General features: G+C 48.8%; 1 protein-coding gene across 4 annotated transcripts in view; it reads left to right on the top strand.

Moving 5' to 3' along the window:
- The window catches only part of CYP1B1 (cytochrome P450 family 1 subfamily B member 1), a 48,394-nt gene that overhangs the window by 3,930 nt on the left and 20,256 nt on the right, over positions 1-24,208 (top strand). For all 4 annotated transcript variants that reach the window (XM_069607940.1, XM_069607943.1, XM_069607941.1 and 1 more), the window contains exon 2: positions 16,131-17,144. In XM_069607940.1, the coding sequence (XP_069464041.1) occupies positions 16,147-17,144 (998 nt within the window). In that variant the 5' untranslated portion in view covers positions 16,131-16,146. The remainder of the gene's footprint in view (positions 1-16,130; positions 17,145-24,208) is intronic.

Raw genomic sequence — 24,208 nt, 5'->3', positions numbered from 1 at the left:
CTGCCCCATCCAGGGAACCCCCTGAGACCTCGGGTATCACGGTAACCTGGCGCGTGTGGGGAGAAGCCAGGGAGAGAGGGGTCTGAGTGCATGTAGAGTTAACCCCACGGGAACGACCTGCTCCATCCAGGGAACCCTCTGAGACCCCGGGTATCAGGGAACCACCCGCGCGCAGGGGGTGCGGGGAGAAGCCAGGGAGAGAGGGGTCTGAGTGCATGCAGAGTTAACCCCACAGGAACGACCTGCCCCATCCAGGGAACCCCCTGAGACCTCGGGTATCAGGGTAACCTGGCGCGTGTGGGGAGAAGCCAGGGAGAGAGGGGTCTGAGTGCATGCAGAGTTAACCCCACGGGAACGACCTGCTCCATCCAGGGAACCCTCTGAGACCCCGGGTATCAGGGAACCACCCGCGCGCAGCGGGTGCGGGGAGAAGCCAGGGAGAGAGGGGTCTGAGTACATGCAGAGTTAACCCCACAGGAACGACCTGCCCTCACCCAGGGAATACCCTGAGACCTCGGGTATCAGGGTAACCTGGCGCGTGTGGGGAGAAGCCAGGGAGAGAGGGGTCTGAGTACATGCAGAGTTAACCCCACAGGAACGACCTGTCACATCCAGGGAACCCCCTGAGACCTCGGGTATCAGGGTAACCTGGCGCGTGCGGGGAGAAGCCAGGGAGAGAGGGGTCTGAGTGCATGCAGAGTTAACCCCACGGGAACGACCTGCTCCATCCAGGGAACCCTCTGAGACCCCGGGTATCAGGGAACCACCCGCGCGCAGGGGGTGCGGGGAGAAGCCAGGGAGAGAGGGGTCTGAGTGCATGCAGAGTTAACCCCACAGGAACGACCTGCCCTCACCCAGGGAATACCCTGAGACCTCGGGTATCAGGGTAACCTGGCGCGTGCGGGGTGAAGCCAGGGAGAGAGGGGTCTGAGTGCATGCAGTGTTAACCCCACAGGAACGACCTGCCCTCACCCAGGGAATACCCTGAGACCTCGGGTATCAGGGTAACCTGGCGCGTGCGGGGTGAAGCCAGGGAGAGAGGGGTCTGAGTGCATGCAGTGTTAACCCCACAGAAATAACGCCCTGAGACCCCGGGTATCAGGGAACCACCCGCGCGCAGCGGGTGCGGGGAGAAGCCAGGGAGAGAGGGGTCTGAGTACATGCAGAGTTAACCCCACAGGAACGACCTGCCCTCACCCAGGGAATACCCTGAGACCTCGGGTATCGGGGTAACCGGGCGCGTGTGGGGAGAAGCCAGGGAGAGAGGGGTCTGAGTGCACGCAGAGTTAACCCCACAGGAACGACCTGCCCTCACCCAGGGAACACCCTGAGACCTCGGTATCAGGGAACCACCCGCGCGCAGGGGGCGCGGGGAGAAGCCAGGGAGAGAGGGGCGGGTGAGAGTGCGTGCGCCACGCTCACCCTTCCGAGAATGAGCCGTAATGAAGATAAATTAGGGTGTGCACCCAGGGCAGTTTCTAGATAATACAGTGCCCAGGGCAAACACAAATGTGCCCCCACCCCTTCCCCTCCTCCTAATGAGTTTGCGTCACACACACACACACGATGCAAACTTTGACTCTACGTAAGCACTACCCAACATACAGCTCAAAATCAGTGACACAGCCCAGCAGGTCCCTAAAACTGCCATAGGAGGCTGCAGTGCAGCTGACCAAACGACAGGTGCTCAGGGACTGGCCAGGTCATATTTATACGGGGGGGGGGGGGGCGAGAGGGGCAGGGGGGGAAGTTGTGGTAACAAAAAATGAGCTGACTTCTTCAAGAGTTAAGAACTGGGACGAGGAAGAGGAGGACGCAGAGGCAGCGGATCATTGTATGGATTTTTAAAAATGTACATTTTGTCAAGGGGACGAGTATGGGCCTCTTTGATTCACACCCACATTGTGCGGATAAAGGAGCCCTGATATGCGCAGACTACAGCTGTTATCCTCTGCGCATATTTACGCTTGACATGCAATCAACATACCCCGCATGGGGCAGTATTTCCAAATGATGGGGAGTTTTGCATGTGCACCCAGCAATGTTGTGTATCTGATTATGCGAATGACATAGCCCATTGGCGAATACTATATAGAGAAAACTGCCTGGCAACTACATAAGTGGGTGGATCCCCACAGGACAAGCATTGCAAGGTAAAAGTACGCACTCATCGGAACCCAATCACAGCGTGACTCTGGAATCGCAGTGCTGCAAGGTAGCTCTAGGATATGAAATTCGGTGTACACGTGAATACGTGTGCATGCATATTTGCAAGACACCGAAAGATGGACATTGCAGCTTCACGAGACACTGCCCTGAATAACAAGCGGCCGCCTTTTGCACCCATAGAGAAACAGTGGTCACAGCAGATAGAGCTGACGTCTCCTGTAGCTGTTTCCATGGATCTTCGCTGACACCACCCCAGCCCCACCAGCCTCCCTGATGCAAAGGTCTGTTTCCCAGCTCACACGTTTGCAGTTGTCTGAATACTTGAAAACTGTCTGCCTTGGTTTGACAAATGCTGTGTATAAAATATCACTTCCCTATAAACAAAGACACTATCCTGGTGGGAAGACTTGACATTTGAGCTACTTTGCATACCCACAATGCAAAGCCCACCTGCCTCTGAACTGGAGAGCAACTTCCAGCAATGGCTACCAGATGGAGCTATGCAGCGTCTGACTTTGTTCAAATGACTTACCCTACTTTCACCGTTCAGGTGGAAGGTTTTTTTTTCCAAGTCTTTTAAACCCATCATACCTTTACATATTGTTAGGGTGCACGAGAGACCGGCTGACACATGGGTGACCTATTTCTCAAGTATTTATTGAGATGTTAAAGAAAAACCTACCTGGCCCTCTCGCTATGAGGGATTTCCCTGCCTCAACCAAAACTAAAAGAACTGTCAGAATGTCCGTCAAACAAACAGTCACCATCCTGTGTCCAAACCATCTCTAGCCCTTACACTCTACAGCTAAGGGTATCTAATAACAGAAAAGATCTCCCACCAGGAGAATGACTCCCTACTCCTAGTGGATGCCGAGAGTTCTTCTTGACCACTGTCCAAAAAGTTCTCACGCCAGGGGGGGGGGGGGTGGCTCCCTACTCCTAGTGGATGCCGAGAGTTCTTCTTGACCACTGTCCAAAAAGTTCTCACGCCAGGGGGGGTGGCTCCCTACTCCTAGTGGATGCCGAGAGTTCTTCTTGACAACTGTCCAAAAAGTTCTCACGCCAGGGGGGGGTGGCTCCCTACTCCTAGTGGATGCCGAGAGTTCTTCTTGACCACTGTCCAAAAAGTTCTCACGCCAGGGGGGGAATGGCTCCCTACTCCTAGTGGATGCCGAGAGTTCTTCTTGACCACTGTCCAAAAAGTTCTCACGCCAGGGGGGGGGTGGCTCCCTACTCCTAGTGGATGCCGAGAGTTCTTCTTGACCACTGTCCAAAAAGTTCTCACGCCGGGGGGGGGTGGCTCCCTACTCCTAGTGGATGCCGAGAGTTCTTCTTGACCACTGTCCAAAAAGTTCTCACGCCAGGGGGGGGGGGTGGCTCCCTACTCCTAGTGGATGCCGAGAGTTCTTCTTGACCACTGTCCAAAAAGTTCTCACGCCAGGGGGGGTGGCTCCCTACTCCTAGTGGATGCCGAGAGTTCTTCTTGACCACTGTCCAAAAAGTTCTCACGCCAGGGGGGGGATGGCTCCCTACTCCTGGTGGATGCCGAGAGTTCTTCTTGACCACTGTCCAAAAAGTTCTCACGCCAGGGGGGGAATGGCTCCCTACTCCTAGTGGATGCCGAGAGTTCTTCTTGACCACTGTCCAAAAAGTTCTCACGCCAGGGGGGGATGGCTCCCTACTCCTAGTGGATGACGAGAGTTCTTCTTGACCACTGTCCAAAAAGTTCTCACGCCAGGGGGGGATGGCTCCCTACTCCTAGTGGATGCCGAGAGTTCTTCTTGACCACTGTCCAAAAAGTTCTCACGCCAGGGGGGATGGCTCCCTACTCCTAGTGGATGCCGAGAGTTCTTCTTGACCACTGTCCAAAAAGTTCTCACGCCAGGGGGGGATGGCTCCCTACTCCTAGTGGATGCCGAGAGTTCTTCTTGACCACTGTCCAAAAAGTTCTCACGCCAGGGGGGGGGGGGGGCTCCCTACTCCTAGTGGATGCCGAGAGTTCTTCTTGACCACTGTCCAAAAAGTTCTCACGCCAGGGGGGATGGCTCCCTACTCCTAGTGGATGCCGAAAGTTCTTCTTGACCACTGTCCAAAAAGTTCTCAAGCCAGGGGGGGGGGGTGGCTCCCTACTCCTAGTGGATGCCGAGAGTTCTTCTTGACCACTGTCCAAAAAGTTCTCACGCCAGGGGGGGGCTCCCTACTCCTAGTGGATGCCGAGAGTTCTTCTTGACCACTGTCCAAAAAGTTCTCACGCCAGGGGGGATGGCTCCCTACTCCTAGTGGATGCCGAAAGTTCTTCTTGACCACTGTCCAAAAAGTTCTCACGCCAGGGGGGGGTGGCTCCCTACTCCTAGTGGATGCCGAGAGTTCTTCTTGACCACTGTCCAAAAAGTTCTCACACCAGGGGGGGGGGGCTCCCTACTCCTAGTGGATGCCGAGAGTTCTTCTTGACCACTGTCCAAAAAGTTCTCACGCCAGGGGGGGTGGCTCCCTACACCTGACATTGATATCTCATTCCACAAAAGTTCACACACAAAATATATGGATCCCGATCGGCGAGAATGACCCCCTTCTCCTGGAATGGGTTGGGCCTTCCACATCCTTTCACGGGGCCTGGGGAATAGCTCTCTCCCTCTGATGCCCTCCGTTTCCCTGGTATTACACAGTTATTCCACAGTGCCTACCGTTCCTTCCAAGTGTAGGAACACTTGCACTCTTTCCTATTAGTGCCCTCTTTCTCTGGGTTCCTGATCCTTTTCACACTTCCTTCGTTCAGGGGCGCAGCCCAGATAGGGATTAGCATAGCATGGCGGTGAGATTGCCTGGCGGGGTTCAATTACCAGGGGTTCGGCTCTCCATGTTCGCAGCAGGAGGGGGTGCTATGGGTGCAAACCGTTCAGGCCAGTGGTGCTGGATTGTGTGGTCTCTTGGAAGGGCAGAATACACCATTATACAAAAAAGACCGACTGGGTCAGAACAAGTAATTCTTTCTGGGGCCTGGGTGAAATGGGGACGGGGCAAGGTTATCCCCGAATCTACCACCCCTCTCTGTGGTGCAAGGTCGCACGTATGGCAACTGCCTAAGGCCAAGTTAGGACCGGACGAAAAACTCATATACATCTCACCACAAGCGAAGGAGCACAATTCCGGGTGGACGGGAGGTGAGGGGGGCACAACACAAGGTCCCTTACTACAAAAAAAATATATATAAAAAACGATTCAAACTTAAATGCGGGAGGGGGAGGGGGCCTGGGGATTCACGACTAACATGCTCGCCCATACCACTTAAGGGTTTAATACGAACATCTCCTATTTGGACCCCCAAATGGACCCCTTGCCCACCCGTTCCGTCCTCTTTGTACTGGTGTGTCACAAAGGGGTTTTCGTTATTTTAAACCCTATACATCAGGGGTGTGCAACCTTTGGCTCTCTAGGTGTTTTATACTAACTACAACGTCTACCAACCCTTGCTAGCACAGTAAACGGCGAAGGGTCATGGGAGTTGTAGTCCAAGGCATCTAGCGTGCCAAAGGCTGCAGACCCCTGCTGTGCATTCATGCATAAATGCGCGAAGGGCACTGGGAGGGCTAGGTTTAGAGTTTGGGGATTGGGTAAAGGTCAGTGGACAATGGGGAGGCAGGGGGCAGGCACAGGCGCACATTAACATCTGAATAAGGCCTTTTGGAAAGGGGGGATTAAGTGGGCCAGGAAAGCAAGGAAAATATGCTCACTCTGAGAAAAGGGCAAAGAGAAATGGAAGAAGGAGGAGGACAAGGAGGCAGGGGAGGCTGGGGGGCATCACTGCGTTAAACATGTCAAAGGAAGGCCAATTTTAAGCTCATACAATAAGAAGAAAAAATATGTAAAAGTCAAACAAATCAGTTATTAAATAACAAATACATTAGAAAACGGAAAATAATCCAAAAAACGACGTCAATCACCATTAAGGTAAGGTCTCAAAACACATACAACGCGTTGGGATAGTTGCAAATTAAGAGTAGCGTGAACGTCGGTAATCCATTCGCCACCCCTTGGCGGGTTCTTTGACCGTTTTCCCATCACGCACTGTTTCATAATCAGTGTCCCACCACATTTCCACCCGCGTTTTGCCAGTCACACTGTTCATAATCTGTGTCCCGTCACATTTCCACCCGCGTTTTACCAGTCGCACTGCTTCATAATCAGTGTCCCGACACATTTCCACCCGCGTTTTGCCAGTCGCACTGCTTCATAGTCAGTGTCCCGTTACATTTCCACCCGCGTTTTGCCAGTCGCACTGGTTCATAATCAGTGTCCCGTCACCTTTCCACCCGCGTTTTGCCCGTCGCACTGGTTCATAATCAGTGTCCCGTTACATTTCCACCCGCGTTTTGCCAGTCGCACTGGTTCATAATCAGTGTCCCGTCACATTTCCACCCGCGTTTTACCAGTCGCACTGTTTCATAATCAGTGTCCCGTCACATTTCCACCCGCGTTTTGTCAGTCGCACTGGTTCATAATCAGTGTCCCGTTACATTTCCACACGCGTTTTGCCAGTCGCACTGTTTTATAATCTATCTCCTGTCACATTTCCACCCGCGTTTTACCAGTCACACTGGTTCATAATCAGTGTCCCGTCACATTTCCACCCGCGTTTTACCAGTCACACTGTTTCACAATCAGTGTCCCGTCACATTTCCACCCGCGTTTTGCCAGTCACACTGTTTCATAATCTGTATACTGTCACATTTCCACCCGCGTTGTTATATATATCACTTCCTTCTGCTTCTAGGCTCTCCAACAATGCAAGTGATTATCAAATGTATTAATCGATCGACTTGGGAAGGATGAGGGGCTGAATCGGATCGGCCGGACTTCACATTTGAGAAGTGCAAGCAGGCCTCATGTCGCAGACTGTCGCGTAAAGTCCTGAGAAAGTGCATGGCAACAGTAGAGAGCACTCACCTGGTTACTGCAGTTGGGAGCACTGATTGAGATGCTCTGCTCTACAAGAGGGCCACTAGCAGATACCCCAATATGTAGGTGAATGATCCCACTAGAAACCCGAGCAGCCCCAGCCTGGCAGTCATATGACATAGCAAAATACTTCTTTAATTCGGGACATTAAATGTGCGCTTTGCAGCACACCCATCACAGCCTGCCTCTGCTGGTTCCTTCGGGCCAGCACCGCCCTCTGGCTTTGTAGTATCCAGCAGCCTTCTTATCACCTCATGCCTCTTTTAACTCTACACTATTACCTTGTTGATGAATAGCTTTTCAGTGGATATTTCGTTTTTCAGCTTCCGGCTGGCTGCCAGGCCTGTGATCATCTGTAGCTTTTAAGCCTCTCACTGCAGCCCTTTGTGTCTCCATTATGGACTGTTTTTCCCAGCTGTAGGCAAGCAGGCCCCCAAAAATCATGCTGAAATGGGCCCCCAAGAGCCCTGACACATCTCCATGAGTCCCTGAGTGGAGTCTTCGGAGTAAGCTCCTTTTACGTTGTGCTGAGTTCTTCTGTTCTTAAGATTGTTCCAGAATGTCTCATGCGTCTGGTTCTCCCAGCCGGGCACATGGGCTGAGTTATCCCATCAAGGTGCAGACATATTCACTCAGAATAAAGCCTGTGGGTAATTATCACCCTAGGCCTAGGGAGCGGCAGCTGGGTTATCCCAGAGGGCACCCTGAAGTGTTGATCTGGGTCATTAATTTAGCATAACTGGAAGGCTGTGCTGAGCTGTTGCACTAATGTGCATACATTGAGTTACTCCAGCCTGCACCATACATTCCATGTTCCCACTAGTGCCGGACCTTTCATTATAGATCCTACTCCAAGAGTTACTCCAGTGTGTGTTGATCTGATCGGGTGAATGCCTTGAGCTCCAGGAGCAAGGATTCAGAACATGCATTCATATGTTCCGGAAGGCGATAGAGAGGCAAGAAGCGGTAACAGTTCTCAATAGGGGGAGGCCCTGACTTTCTGACGTGGTAGTTAATCATTGCCAGAAGCCTCTGGAGGAGCAAGTACTGATGATGTAGCCTAGTTCTGACGTCTGCAACCTTTGCCTAGATGTTTTGCACTCCAACTTCCATCTGCCCTAGCCTGTTTGGTCAATGGCAAGGGAACATGGGGGTCGTAGTTGGAACTAGGCAATGAGTTTTTACAATAGCATCCTAGCCGTTTCCGGTTGGTGGGCAGACGGCGCGCATCCATCGAGTCCAGGTGGAAGCGCGCATTGTTGTCGGAGGTCATGCACGGTGGTATATCCCAGCAGGTGGGAGGGATTATAGCAATCAGCCCTGGCTTTTGCTCCGGCCTACCCAGGCTCTGGCTGGTGGGCGTTTACCGACCCGGTATGCCCCCGGATGCGGGCGTTATTGCTATGTTCCAGCAAATATTGCACTGTCAGACATTCTAGTGCGGAGCTTGATTGAAACCTCCTTCTGGACATTCCATAGAAAGAAGGACTTGAGTTTGCCAAGTAGAGAAGAAACCACAGGGCACCCCAGCAGTGGAAATATATGAAGGTTGCAGTGGGGTGTCAAGGGAGTGAGATACTCTGACCTTTACCAATAGAAACTATACATGTTGTTGCATAGTACGATGGCACATCGAGTTAAGTGACTGCTGTGCAGGTCTGTGTGCAGTTCAAATCCTCAGCCTTTCTTCCTACCCAGCTTGATACCTCCAGTGCCACCTACTAGCCACACTACTGCAAAGCATCCAGGAAACACATTGATCTGATAACTCCTCCTGTGGGCAGGCAGTGGTTTACTCCAGTGAGTAAGGGCACATTCATGCCCACTCTGGTCATATGGCACCTACCCCTACTGCATTATTGCCCGGGGAGATCCAGCACTGCCATACGCAAGTGGGGAGCCCGCTTTGATTTATGGCTAGAGTGAGTGCTCCTGCTCCCAGAATACCCTGAGTTACTATATTCGGGGGAAATGCATTGAGTTACACTGAGGGCGGCTGACGGGATATTCTAGTTATTGCAGTACGGAGTGTGCACTGACAACTGTAGGTGCCTACCTTGAGATATGCTGTTTGGTGGCTTGTATTGATTTACATTGAGGGGGTGCGCAGAGAGGTTAAGGGCGGTGGCTGGTATTCTGTCATCACTCTAGCAGTCTAGTTAGTGCAGTGGGGAGTATCCACTGATTTTCCACTAGAGGGAGCACTCCCGTAGGCGGAATACTGAGTTATTTGTTCAGGACATGCATTGAGTTGGGGGAGGAAGGATAGCTCAGGGGCAACGCGTTTGACTTGGAAGCAAGACAACAGAGCGCAACACAGGTTCAAACCCCGACCCACACTTAGAAACCACTTGCTGGTATTAAGCGTGTTATACATGAGCAATAATTAAATAAATATATTATACTGTGGCAGAGGGGTGGCTGACTACAGCAGTAAGCATCAATCTACTTATTCTGGTATGGAGAATGCACTGATTTGCTGCTACAGTGACCATTCCCATAGGCGCTTCCTATGCCTTCAGTCACTAACAAGCATACATTGAATTCATTCAGTTGGACGCAGCCATCAATGTTTCCCAATATGGACAACCCATTGAGTTTGTAGTGTGGTTTATATCTTAGAATCATGCACATGTATTCCCACCGAGATGAGGGTAGGCCTTAGTCTTTGGGTACCTTTTGGCACATAGTGTCCTGAACCTGGTAACTGCCAAGGCTGTTGGAAGCCTTTTTGGGTTTGGGGCTGTATTGTTTTGGGGAAGCAAGGGCCTCCAGTGGCAGCGATGGTATCCTCTGGAGGTCATCTGTATAGCGGAGTGCGACACGAGAAAGCCTGAGATGTTAAATTATAATATGATGCAGGTAATTCTAATTCTGAAAAAGGCATCTCGCAATCACATTCCACACTCATAATACCAAAAAGCATAGCGCACCCATGTGTCTTTGCTGTAACTCTTTACTGACATCCCTGGCAGCTGGCCTGGAGTAGCAACAGGACATGTTCAAAGGCTAGATGTACATTCCTGAACAAAGCTGCTGGAACCCACAGTTCAAAAAGGCATATGTCGCTTTTTAACTGTGCGCACCTCTGATTCAAAATATCATAATTGTGTACCCCCCAGCAGCATGGTGGCGGTTGTTAAAAAGTAAATATGTCATTGAAAAAAAGAGTTTATAATCTCCTGCTCCTCATAAATAATATTAAATGAAGCATTATTTTGTGATTTCTGTCATTTCTATTACACATTATGAAAACTGGGTTTACATTTCATAAATTAGTATTCTGATAAATCATGGTTGGTTATACAAATGTAACGTTTTAGTGCATATTGTGACAATATAATAGGCGGTCACTCTCAGCTCAGGGTGTTCCTTTCTCCCCCAAGCAGGTGGCGCGCCCCCTAAGGGCTTCTACAGATTCAACTTTAGTGAGGCATCCAACCCGTCTCGCACCACCCCAACAAATACCCTCGGTACCACCAACGAGCTAGGAACCAGGCCAGTGTATAGTAAGAATATATATTTATTTAAGGTTTGACAAAGACTAGCAACCAAAACATCAACCACCAATGCTGTGCTACTACACAATGGGGGTCATTACCCGGGTCTGGGTTCTCTGAATGGGGACTTACCGGGTCATTCCAACCTTGGAGGACCCTAAAGTCCCCATTCAGAAAACCATTCCCCATTCCCATACGGGCCCGTTATTAGCTCCCTGGTCCCTTAGCGGCTCCCGCTAAGGACGGCTAGTTTCACCAGCCGGCCTTAGTGGGACCCGCTAAGGGACCTCGGAATGCGGCGGTAAGGGGTTAATGGCGCCGGCATCCTTAACGGTGCCGTTAACCCCTTACCACCACACTCGTAATGACCCCCAATGTCACAAATTCAAATTTCTTGCACCAATTGACTAACTTATAATTCTAATGAACTTACAGATACTACAACACACAGGCAACATTTAGAGATGGACAATTATCACTTTAAATCAGACTTCTAGCAAATTAACCAACAGGAAACATACAAAAAACATAGTGATTGCTTAGTTTGGCACAATGCTCCTTTCTCCCAGCTACACAGCTCCCCCCACCCCATCTCACAATTTAATGGAAAGGATTAAGGCAGGCAGTTCCTAACACAATTGAATTTAAATGGATAGGGTGATTTTCTATAGTGGAATTAATTTGGATGGGATTTAATGAAATGTGCAAAGTGTCTCCCCATTTTGGGCTTCTGGTAGAGCAGTGACAGGTTGCAACAAATGCCTGCAATCTTAAAGGCCTTGGTGCTGCCGAGCCTGGGTTTTTCGTTCTTCATCGGGGCTATTCTGGTCACTGTTACTAAAGCCTCCTTTCAGGGACCACTTTTCAGACGTGACGCCTGTCCAATTCTGCTATCTAGTCCACGGCACCTCTGCCAGCCTGCTCTTCCCAAAAGCTGCCATTGCATGGCGTAGCCCACTTCTCAGCTACGTCTCCCAGTTTCCCCTCCCCATCTCTCTGACTCACCCCATACCTGGAAAACCCTGACCCGTCCTTCTGTGCAGTGCGCAGTGGGCACCCACCTTATCTCCCTCTCCTCCTTACTCTCCAGTGCAATTCCATGTGTCCCTTTTTGCCAGGATGGCACCCTGCAGTCCTCCCCATTTGCTGTCACTCTTTGTACCCTTGTACCCTTATCCCCTCTCCCATACCTATTGTCCTGCATGCCTATGTAGTGGCATAACAAATGTGTTGCAGCAAGGGTGGAGCTGGCGCATCATTCGTGAAATGAGGCATGTTGGGAAACATTTTTGCTAAAATGGCCACTTCTATATTTCCTGCTTATTTCTTTTGCAAAAATAGGGCTGTCCAACAGCAACCTCTACTACCTCTCGGGAGAATAGCTCAGGGGTAACATGCTCGCCTTGAAAGCAAGATACGATATGATAGGTTATTTATAATGCGCTTAATAGCCAGAGGTTTCTAAGTGCGGACCCGGGGATCGAACTTGTGTTGCTCCGTGCCGCCTTGCTTCCAAGGCAAGCACATGGCCCCTGAGCTATCCTCCTGAGACGACACAGAGCACCACAGGTTCGATACCCAGGTCTGCGCTTATAAACCTCCGGGTATTAAGCGCGTTATAAATAACCTATCATATCATACAGTGGCGGGGAAGTTCACTGGATGAATGGAGTAGGAAGACCTCTGTGATGAGATCACGCCAGTCATATGAGCGCCAATTTTGATCACGTGTGTCATTTTGCAGATTAACTGGAAACTGTCAATTTTCATTCACAATTTGCAAGTCATTGACTAGTTCCATAATTAACATATGACACGCTTATGTGTGATCAAGTCAGTAATTTGAAGAGTGGAAAAGTACAGAACTTGGATCAGCTTTTGGGTCTGGGGAAGGCGAGGAACAACCGCCTTCGTGTGCGGACACGGAGCTCTGTGTTTGCACATCACAAGCCGTTTCTCTGCTCGTGCCGCCAAAAAAGCGCTATTCCTCACTTACAGGAATCATTGCATAAGAAGAGTACATACCAAAAAATATCTCCACCATTTCATCAGACGCTTACTAAGAGCAGTGCCAGCGAGAGACCTACAATATGCGCAGCCCCGCTTGACTCTTGGGTCCTAGGACTACCCGCCAGGACCGGTCTGGGAACCAAAAGTGGCCCTGGACTTCAAATTGGCACCATGTTTCACTGAATGACCGAGCACAGTGCGTGAGCCCAACCCTTCTCTGAGGGGATTGGGAGTATCCCCCAAGAAATTGTTGAATACATTTCGTCAAAATGAGTGCATTTAAAGCATGTTTTACATAAATTCATGATCTCTCAAAGTAGATCTTCAATGATAGAGGGACCTGGGACGTTACCCATTTTGCAGATGAGAAAAACAAATTCATCCGGCATTAAAGGTGTCCAGACAACCTGCATCCCTTCTCCATTCCCTTCTCCATTTCATACTATTCCCGTGCTGGGAGGGGCACACAGATACAAAGCATTCTTAAGTGCACCCCCGGACTGAAGACCCACACAGATCTGTCTTCACCATATAACCACCTGCAGTCAGGCGCTGCAGGTGCTGATCTGCAACATGCCCGGTTTCTCAAGAAGGGTTGCAGCAAGAGGAAGTTTAAACTGCAGCTGCCAGCTTGTCAGAAGCAACCACAATGCTCAGAGCTGACCTTCAGGTTTCAGTGATGGGATTGTGGGACAGAGCTAGTATTATCCTTGTCCACCGCCTGCGGTGTCTTAGGCATTGCCCGGTGTTGTTGCTGTGGTTGTAGGAGCCGGAGGGGCAATCGCAGTGCCAGGATGGAGACGGGGTTGTCACTCGCCTTACGCCTGGGAAGTGGGGAGTTCTGTTTTCTTATGTGGGTCATTAACTTGTTATCTGGATGGGTCGTGGGTAAATTAATAGATGCGAGTGAATGAATGAATGAATGAATCAATAAATTAGTCGACGAAAAGACTTGCAAAGCGCAGCTTTCACATTACATATGACGTGTGCTTCATTGAATATACACGCCCTTCTGTAGATGCTATCATTAAAGATTTTAATGTCGTAAATGGGTAATGAAAAAAAGAACGCACGCATTCTGTGGCCCAACAAATGGCTAGGATACATTTCAGGAGTTTATTATTCCTAAACGCGGTCCACATACCCATAGCCCTTCCGGGGTACTAGCTCCCCTTTTCTGTGGTGCCCGTGCCCCAGGGCATGTCCCAGGTGCACCCATCGCGGTGCGCTGCCCCGGTACGCGCACCGCGATGGGTGGAACAGAGCAGAGCAGGACAGCATTGAGGTCGCCCACAGTGCGCGGCCCGCACCTGTGCAATATGTGCAGACAGTGCGTCATGTGAAGTGATAGCACACCACAGACAGTAGGCAGGCTGCAGGGCGTTGCTCTTGCGGTTCCTCGGGCGGTGCACAGGCTCCAAATGAAAAGGAGCGTGAGCCCTGGGAATAAAAGAAATGCACACCGCTGGCAGCCAATTTCAAGTGAACCACCCAGGTTGGCTTGATCGTTTTAGTTCGTTCTCATATTTTATGTATCCTTCTGCTACCCAAACAGGCCCTATGCCCTGAGGCCTACCGGGGAAAGTCCCGGTGGGGCAGTCCAGCCCTGCTACGGGGAGAGTGGGGGTCCCAATGGAATTTGAGGGTGTCACCCTATGTCAGATCAGAAGAGTGTGTGCGTAAATAAGTGAAGCTGAGTGAGTGGGGGAGAGGTGCACCCTGAGCCCAGTTGCTGGGGTGAAAGCTTTGCCATCTTCAGGACATGTGTTATACCTTTGGGAAATAGGACATTTTGACTTTACTGAAGTGCCCTGGTAATGTGTTGGATGAAATGAATCGAATTAGATATTTTGGGCCTCACCAGGGATTGGGCGGAGCGATAAAAGTGTGCCGATAACGCTATTACCATCACATTACCACTCCACCCAATCCCAAGTTTAGGCGAAAAGTTGGAGATTTACCTCCAGCTCTGAGCTGGAGGTAAATCTCAGCTTTTTGCCCATTTTTGGCGCAATTACCACCGGTGCTATTGCCGGCGGTGTCAGTAACGGTGAAAAACACCATAGAGTCTTATGGACTCTTGAAAAATGGGGACTTACAGCCATAACGCAACTCTGGACCTGGCGCTAATAGCGCCGGACCAAGTTGCAGTAACGCTATTTGCGTTGGCGGCATCCCAGCGCAATTACCGCCAGGATACCACCAAGGCTGTGATGAATTACAAAGTCTGACACTGACAGTACAAACCATACAGATAAGAGAGCCACACAGGAACACTTGGCCCGAGACAGACTCCTAACCACCCACCCAGACCCACCCCTCACTTGCTCTAGCCTCGTGGAGGTCTGGTTCGCGCTTGGTGAATGATGAAGTAAACAACTGAGGGAGCCCAATACGTCATTGAGGAGTGCTTCATGTATCAGTCGGTCCCCAATCCGAGCATGCACTATGTTATTCTTTTCACGAAGATGCATGAAGTCATCCCAGCACACATGCATCGAGTTATTCTGCTAGTCTCTGTTTCTATAGTTCCTGCTGGGGGAACATGTACGGTGTTTTAGGTAGAGTCCTTTGAGGCACCCCACGAGGGAGCTTGATGGGGTGCATTGAAGTGGGCAGTTAGCTTTACCTGTATTTCTGGGGCCTATTTTATTGCATGTATCACAGTTTTAGGGGTGCAAAATTGGGCTCCCCAGATGTTTTGGACAATGCTCCCATCAGCCCTGGCAGGTATTGTTAATGGTGAGGGATCTTGGGAGTCGTAGTCCAAAACCCCAGTAGAGCTGCGGGTTTCACGCTTGGGGCTCTTTTCGTAGCACGCAGAAGGAATTCCGATATCCAGTTAGGGAACATTGATTGCATTATCCTACAAGCCCGGTGTATGGTTCTCCTACAGGGGAACCCATGTTTAGCCATGCTATCAGAAGGCCGCAAGTATTGCAGCAGTGGGGAGGCATGCATGAGGTCCTACACTAAAGACTATGAATTTCAGCAAAAGTGTGCCTGAGTTGATTACTTCCTGCAGGAATGCAGTTAAGTCATCATGTGCCTGCTCCAGTAAATAGAATTCCATTCGTTTTCCTTGGGATATGGATCAGCAGATGTATTTCCTTAATGGGCCTGCACAGGTGATCCACTAATACACAGGAATAGCGAGCTGTTATGCTGAGGATCTCATTGAATGCTGTCATGGTAAAGCACATTCGAGCGATTAAATCAGTCAGTGGTCACCTGCAGTTGACTTATTCCACCAGGAATCGTGCATTGCGTTTTCCAGTACAATATTCTGGCAGAGAGCTTGTGTTGCTTCATTTCTGTGAGAATGAGGGATCCATTACAATGGAGACTGTGCATTAAGCCCACCCACCAGCGGGGACCATGGATTGAGTTGTCCCTGCGTTGAAGAATCACAGTAGATCATCTCTGTAGGGGGAGGGTTTAATTGTGTTATTCTTTTGAACAGCTCTGACACACTATTTCAATTTATTCTTATAGGTCTTCACCAAAGAGAATGTACGAAGAACTATCCACGCCCTGCTTGGTGCTGCTCCTCTCTGCCATGCTGACCGTTCATCTGTGGAAGTGGTTGAGAATGAGGCATGGGAAGAGCAGTGGGCTTGCTCCCCCTGGTCCTTACCCCTGGCCGGTGATTGGGAATGCGGCCCAGATTGGCAGAGCTCCACACCTCTTCTTCACCAGGCTCACGAAGAAGTACGGCGACGTCTTCCAAATCAAGTTGGGCAGCCAGACCGTGGTGGTGCTGAACGGCGAGCATGCCATTCACGAGGCATTGATAAAGAAAGGCAAGGATTTTGCTGGTCGGCCTGATTTTCTCTCCTTTAAGGCGGTGTCGGGAGGCAGGAGCATGGCTTTCGGTAAATACGGTGAACGTTGGAGAGTGCACCGCCGCATTGCTCAGTCCACTGTGCGTGCTCTCTCCACAGTCAATCTGAGCACCAAAAAAATATTTGAGCGGCATGTGCTATCTGAGGTGCGTGACCTCATTCAACTCTTTGCTGCTCGCAGTGCCAATGGTGCCCACTTTTACCCTAACCAAAATGCAGTAGTGGCTGTGGCCAATGTCATGAGCGCTGTCTGCTTTGGTACCCGCTACAGTCACAATGACACTGAATTCCGTTCACTACTTAGCAACAATGACCAGTTTGGCAAGACAGTGGGTGCAGGAAGCTTAGTGGATGTCATGCCATGGCTGCGGCATTTTCCCAATCCTGTCCGCACTATCTACAGCAATTTCCTTACTGTGAACCACCATTTTTACAGTTTTGTCTACCACAAATTCCTGCAACACATGAGAACCGTGACCAAGGGGCACACCCGGGACATGATGGATGCATTCATCCACATCCTTGGAGAAGGAAACCAAAAACAAACCAATGGTCTACAGCTGCTGGAGAAGGACCACATCCCAGCCACCATCACTGACATCTTTGGGGCCAGCCAGGATACACTGTCCACTGCTTTACAGTGGCTCATCCTTTTCTTGGTCAGGTAAGGATCTTTAAGCTTCTTCTACTGTTCATGAATAGTTACTTCATGGGGCTGACAATGCTAGATTTCTACTCGGGACCCGATCCGTCGACACCGATGGATGCCGATGGTGTGTGCTGACAGAATGTTCTATCACGAGTATTTCACCGCTTGGCATTATTACATTGACTTGCAATACATGCTTCTTGAAAGTAACATGAGTGTGGGTAACTAGGTGTAACTGCATTACGTTCCTCATAATATTATACTGCATGCTGCCACACTCAATACATTTGTGAAACCAATGGGTGAAACTGATCAGCTGAATCTGAGTTGTATCATCTAGGTGATGACACCTAGATGATACAAGTTTCAGTTGCCACAGAACAGCACACCTTTGCTGACCCGATAAGTGATTCTGGTGGGCTCGGATGAGTAAGCGCGGCTTGGATGGTCAGAGCAAAGCTCGAACCTGTAGGGATTCCAGGGGGTTTGTCCAAGTCGAACTTTATGGGTTTTTCCCCAAGTATCGCAGTAAGTGGCTCGAACTTGCGTCTATAACAAGAGATGTGCAGAAACTCTGAACCATGGATGGTTGGGCTTTCAAGAAGCTGCAGTGGCTCGGGTTTGTTAGGGAATTGTAGGATAGCGAGGTTTGAATAGAATTAAATCGATAACAGGGTCTATGTAAAGTTAGGGAAATAGGGGCTGGAGAGGAAACTGATTTGTGGAAGGGTGGGTGTGTGAATTGCGGGTGGCTTGGCATTACAACTCACGTACATTCTGTAGTAGAAGGGCAAAACATTCAGAATCTTACATGGATTTGGTAGGCAAAAAGAGAAGAAGGCCAAAACGCTGCCCTTCACATGCAGTACATAGTTGTAGGAGAAGGCCAAAGCACTGAGAACCCAACATGCAATTAGTAGGTGGAGAAGACCGTAGTGCTGAGAATCACTGATGCATTTACATGGCACAGAAGCACTTAGGACTGTGTGTCTTTTATTATGTGGGGGTGAGGGCCAAAGCACTGGGAAATGTGCATTTACTAGGGAGATGAGAAGACCGACACACTGAGAACCCCATGTGCATTTCGTAGCAGAGGAGAAGGCAATATCACTTAGAACCCCATGTGCATTTGCTAGGTATAGGAGAAGGCAGTATCCGTAGAAAGCTTCAAAATTTAAAGACGGAATGGGAGATTTGTTTTAATTTTGACATAACAGAAATTCCGACCAGCCAAAGATTTCAAACAAATTGCCCAATCGGTGCCATTATAGTGAACAAGGGGAGCAAGGGTTGCAGGGGTGTCTGCCGTACCCTTGTTCATTACAATGGCATCGGGGGTTGAGGGGGTGTCCCCCGCTCCTGAGAAGTAAAAAAAAGGGACCCTCTGGCACCAGTTCCCATCCACGTAAGTGAAGGGAACTGGTGTCGCAGAGGTGTGCCGCCGAAATGTAATTAGAGGTTGGGTGGAGGATTATTATTTCAGCCAGTCTCGCATTTCGAATTCGGCATTCCCGCATTCAGCAATTTTGAATTCAAAATAGCGTGACTCAGACAAATCACAGATATCCAGAAAAGGTCAAAGCACTGAGAACCCAACATGCATTTAGTAGGTGGAGAAGAACATGGAGCTGTGAATCCCACATACATTTACTTGGCATAGAAGAAGGCCAAAGCCCGGAGAACCACGTGCAATTTACAAGGTGGGGAGAAGGTCAAAGCACTTAGAACAGTATCTACGAGGCCAAGTAGAAGGCCAAAGCACTGAGAACCCAAAGTGCATTTACTAAACATAGGAGAATGCCAAAGCACTGAGAAGCCCACATGCATTTAGGAGGAGAAGGCAATATCAATTAGAATCCCATGCGCATTCACTAGGTGTAGGTGAAGGCCAAAACATTGAGAAGCCCACATGAATTTTCTAGGCATAGGAGAAGGCCAAAACACTGACATTTAGTAGGTAGAGGAGAAGGCAAAGGACTGAGAACTCCACAAGCATTTACTAGGCTTAAGAGAAAGCCATGCCACAGAGAAGCCAACATAGGAGGAAGCCAAAGCAGTGTGAACCCCATGTGAAATTACTAGGCATAGAAGGCATATTCGTGAGAACCCCACGCGTATTTACTAGGTATGGGAGAAGAGCAAAGCACTGAAAAATCCATGTGCATTTAGTAGACTGTGTAGAAGACAAAAGCACTCAGAAACCTTTGCACCCCACAAGCATTTATTGAAGGGAAGTGGTGACTCAAATTAACATGTCTTAAGATATTGCAGTACTCAAACGTGCTAGCGGATGGGTTATGGGTCCAGCAGAGATATATATATATATATATATATATATATCTGTGGGCGTTTTTCACCTGCTACAGAAGCAGCTTTTTTGCATTGGGGAAGCCCAGATAGCACGTCCATCTCTGCGCCAGACACAGCAGTCACTCAATTGCCACAGATCACTTTGTCTTCAAAAAGGTGGGCATCTGTCTTAAAAGAATCTGGGGCATTGGGAAGAAATGTAATTGTGCATGCAACACCTTTACACATGCATCAAGTGGCAGAGGGTGCATCAAGTGGCAGAGGATGGTGAGCCGTTGAGCCACAACTAACTTAGTAGCATTGGGAGTATATATCACATCAGCTCAGCAACAAAGAGAGTAATCCACAGATGAGGAAAATTCCCCATCTGTGATTTCCATAGAAACCGATGACAATTTTTATTTATTTGCATTTTTAAAATGCTCACACAGCCCGGCGGCATCAAGGCACTGTTACAGAAGTTGTTGTTGTTGTCTTAGTTGCATATTTATAATGCACTTAAATACCCAGATGTTTCTAAGCGCAGACCCGGGGATCGAACCTGTGTTGCTTCGTGTCGTCTTGCTTCGAAGGCAGGCACGTTGCCACTGAGCTACCCTCCCGGAGCAATGAAGAGCTGGCAAAGATTATGCTCCACCATTGATTCAAGATTGAGACTTAGACACCTCTTCTTGACAATATCACTGATAGTGGGGTGACAAGACAGAAGAGGGTACAGGCATTGACAAACTCATGCACATGTCAAGTACAAGACCTGTCCGTAGGCAGAAAACTTCAGACATTTCCCTGTGCACCAAAAACGGTCCAGAAAAGACCTATTTGTGATAGTACAACTGTGCATTCTGTTGTGGGTTCTTCCGTCAAGAAGACACTGGACTCGGGCTTCTTATGATAAGTGTATTGTCTGTGGGTACAAATCAGGTAAGTGACATACAAGTAGGTCACTGGACAGTAACACTGGCACATCCACACCTTTCAGCTCCAAGATGTAACTGCCACCTTCAGAATGCTCCAGTAGTCACACGCACCAGATTCCAAAATGACATCACAACATTCCACTCAACTCCCCATACATGCAGGATACATCCAGAACCAAGCTACACCGCGTTCATTAACATATCAAAAGTACAGGCCGCTTAGTCAGCAACACCCACATAGCATCCACTACAAATTACACCAAGCAGACACCATGAAAAGAAGGAGAGGTACGGACCCATCTCAGCATTCCCAAGAAATCAGGAGTGTGTTATTTCACATCGAAAACAGCAACAAGCGCCTAGGTTCACCTGCCATATATGCAAGAAAGGGGTCTTGTGAGAAAATACGGGTACCAATTTTGGAACCTCTTCCCCGTAGCCCACATGAGATGGCATTATCTAAGTAACTTGTAAAAGGATAGATCAGCCCCCCCATCACTCCCAGCGGCATGCAAGGGGCACATTTAGGCCACCCTGTCGCAAAACTAAACCAAAAATAAAAATTCTATTTAGTGCACCCTCACACCTACCTAGCCTATCCTCTTGTGAATGACTGCCTACAGTGATTTCCTCTGCTGTTTAAAAGTTTCCACCTTCACTTTACATCATTGTTCAATAAAAGATGCTAGGAGGTAATCCATATTTCCTTCAATACCATGAACGGGTGGATCCTATCAGAAAATTGATGGCAGATTCATAGCAAGTTGTCCTACTTCCGCATCGCCAGGCAGTTCATTATCATGTATTGTGTTGGATAGTCCTAATTCCAATGTATCAACCAGTCATTTGTCACTCTTGTCAAGGTTAAGTCAGTAACTATTATAGTAGTCGGTCACTGTAATCTCCTATGCTCCAGTCTTCTTTGCAGTTTTCAGCTGGTTGGACGCGAGATAGTGGTGCGACTGCAGCTTTTGTAACATCTTCTGGGCACTGTGGGAGCAGCTTAAGTGAGAACTCCAACACCCTGCTGCACCAAACTAAGTCAAGCTTTACTGAGACTGAGATAAATCAATCACATTTTCATACACAACCAGAACAAATGGAAAGGTGAGAAGTTACCATTATCTAACAGAATGGAATGGCCCAGGACAACAAAAGTAAAGCAACAGGCAAGGAGCCCTGCAGCAATTACAGGCCGGGAGAACGCCATACACCATGATTCAGGTACGGGCACTGTAATCCACACAGCAACCTACAACGACAAATAGCTATCTGTTTTTTTCTGCTCAGCATCACAGATGCTTATGGCCACTTTCAGGGAGTTAAAAGCTCCAGCTGAGCACACAGCTCGACCTATTCCATATCACTGAAATCTGGTTGCTACTCTTCTAGTTTATCCTGAAACAGACCAAACCATGCTTCCTATATTGAGGCCTAACCCTCCCAAATTGCTAGACCACAAATCCACACTAAACAGCCATGCCTGCCACACGCCCTGTGGCTCAGATACTCCACTAATCGGAATGCTTGCTGACTTTGTGCCCTTACAAAGACAGCACACATCTCAAAATGTCCATATAAATTCAACATTTATGTCGGAAAAAAGGACGTTACTCACATTTTTTGCAGCCTCCTATAAGCCTCCCACATGATAACACAGCAAGTAACAGGTCACACACGCACACCCACAAACAGAACAAAGGACACAATAATAACTTAATATTAACCGAAGACCAACTTGGATTGTGCAAATAATATACTCCATTGTTTTGACCAACCCATGTTGGATCTCATTCAATTGGAATCCCTCGCAGAACACGGCAAAGGGTAAGCCGAAGTGCTAGAATGTACCACAACCCATCCGGAGCCCTCAACCCCCGGCTGTGAAACCAATCGAACACACATGCATAATGTAAATAATTAATCTCCAAGAACTGCTTTGCCCCAGAAATCTCTGATGCATTGATGCGCCCAGCCAAGATTGATGCTTTGTTAGAAGTGGCAAAAGATGCCGGATGAAAAGCCATGCTCCCCCTCCATCGCTAGACCACTTGAGCACTCACAATGCTGTAGAGCGATCAACCATGCGGAAGCACACAGTATCCTTGCAAAGCTAGCAGCCAATGCATACAACTCTTTCAAACTATCACACTAGCTCCTGTCCAAAACCCCATCCCCTCGCTCGGAAAGAATATGAAGAGATATATTAAATCATGGGCAAAGTCAACAAACCAAAAAATAACACAAATTATACTTGCTCCCCAAATACCATTCTCCATTCCTCTAAGCATGCCCACATCTCCTGCTTTGGGTTTCCACTCATAGTCCAGTAGACAGTGAAGGACATTATCAGCTACTCCATGAGAACCATTTGCTTCTCAGGCTCATGTCCTGATCAGCCAAGCTAAGACTAATTGCCATTCCTCAGTTCCATCTAGCTCAATATCATCAACACTTCCCTAATTTATATACTCTACCGCCCTATGCTAGGAACAATGTCTCTTTTGGCAACTTTCCCTCTATAGTTTTCTACGGACCCCTAATCTTTTAGTTTTGTTTTATAACCTGTTCTGATTTTTTGAGGGGAACTAAAGCCTTCAACTTTACTTCCCCTGCCTGTTGGTCATTTGTTATGGGGAAACCAATCAGTCCTTTAGACCATGAGTACTGGGAAACTAGGTTTCCCTTTACTTTTTGTAACTTTTTAACCTTGCACACAGCAGTTTACAATGCAACGCAAAGGGGATCATTTTGTATTCCCCATGCTTTTTAAGCTCGGGATTTTTGGTTACTTTTATATGTGTCTAAAAACAACCTCCAGATCAGTGCTGAGCCAAGAATCCCTCCTAGAAGAACAGCCAACTGAAGACCCAAAGAAGACTCATGAAGAGGCCCAGCACCCCTTCCTGCGTCTGGCCCAGCGAAGCCCTGTTGGACTACCTGATCTGTGAAGGCCCTTCATTCCCAGGACTAGTGGGACAAATCAGTCTCTACGTGTTCTCTAGGATCCAGCCATTCTGAGCCTTCCGAACTGTCCCTGGACCATCCAGTGGACTGACCAGCTATCCATTCGGCAAGCTCGCTAGAACTGGTGCCTTTCCCATTACGCAGCTGGAACCTTCGTGGTCTCCTGCTTGTGGCCTAAGTCACCTTACTGACAAATGTCAGCCTCTCAGCTTCAAGGGATACTGCTCTAGGAGGACTTCTATGACCGCGACTGGAAGGACACCTGCCGTCTGTGTGCGGAAGCTGTCTCTGGAACTCGCCTTTCCCCATCCTGTGATGTGTCCTGAAGAGTTCTGCATTGGTGAATTCTGCATTTCTCCATCGCCAAGGTTTGCAATATGCTCCTGGACCTGACCAAAATAATCCATGCACCTGCTTTTCCAGGGCACTTCTCATTGGAACCAACAGCAGGACATCCACCCATCAGTGACCCCCAAGTCGACCCATCCAGCCTTCTGGGAAAATCAGAGTCAGGGGGTAAGTCAAGGCAAAGCATTTCCTTCCCCCTGTCCTCCACAGGATAACATTGAGAACAAGTCTCTTTGTATCCCTCCATTCCACTTCCTTTTGGTTTTGGTCATCGCACCTGAGCAGTGAAACCTAAGAGCACATTTTACTGACCTAGTAACTTTGTTGCATCTCTTCTTTCCTTTGAACAATCACCAACACAAGTAAATTACCTACATCAGATACATTTTGGGCAGAAGGCCCCACTCCTGTTAAGGATTGGACTGCTGACGCTAGGCAACATAACCTCTGACTTTGTTCTATTTCACTGCATCACTTTACATACCTCCTTTGTTGATTTAAGTAATTGAATGCATTTTAAGAGCCTGTGGTGACTGT

Source organism: Ambystoma mexicanum, chromosome 4q (genome assembly GCF_040938575.1).
Source record: "Ambystoma mexicanum isolate Mex_15411 chromosome 4q, UKY_AmexF1_1, whole genome shotgun sequence".
NCBI classification, from domain to species: domain Eukaryota; kingdom Metazoa; phylum Chordata; class Amphibia; order Caudata; family Ambystomatidae; genus Ambystoma; species Ambystoma mexicanum.
Note: the sequence above shows the minus strand (reverse complement) of the source record. Positions and strands in the feature narration are given on the sequence as shown.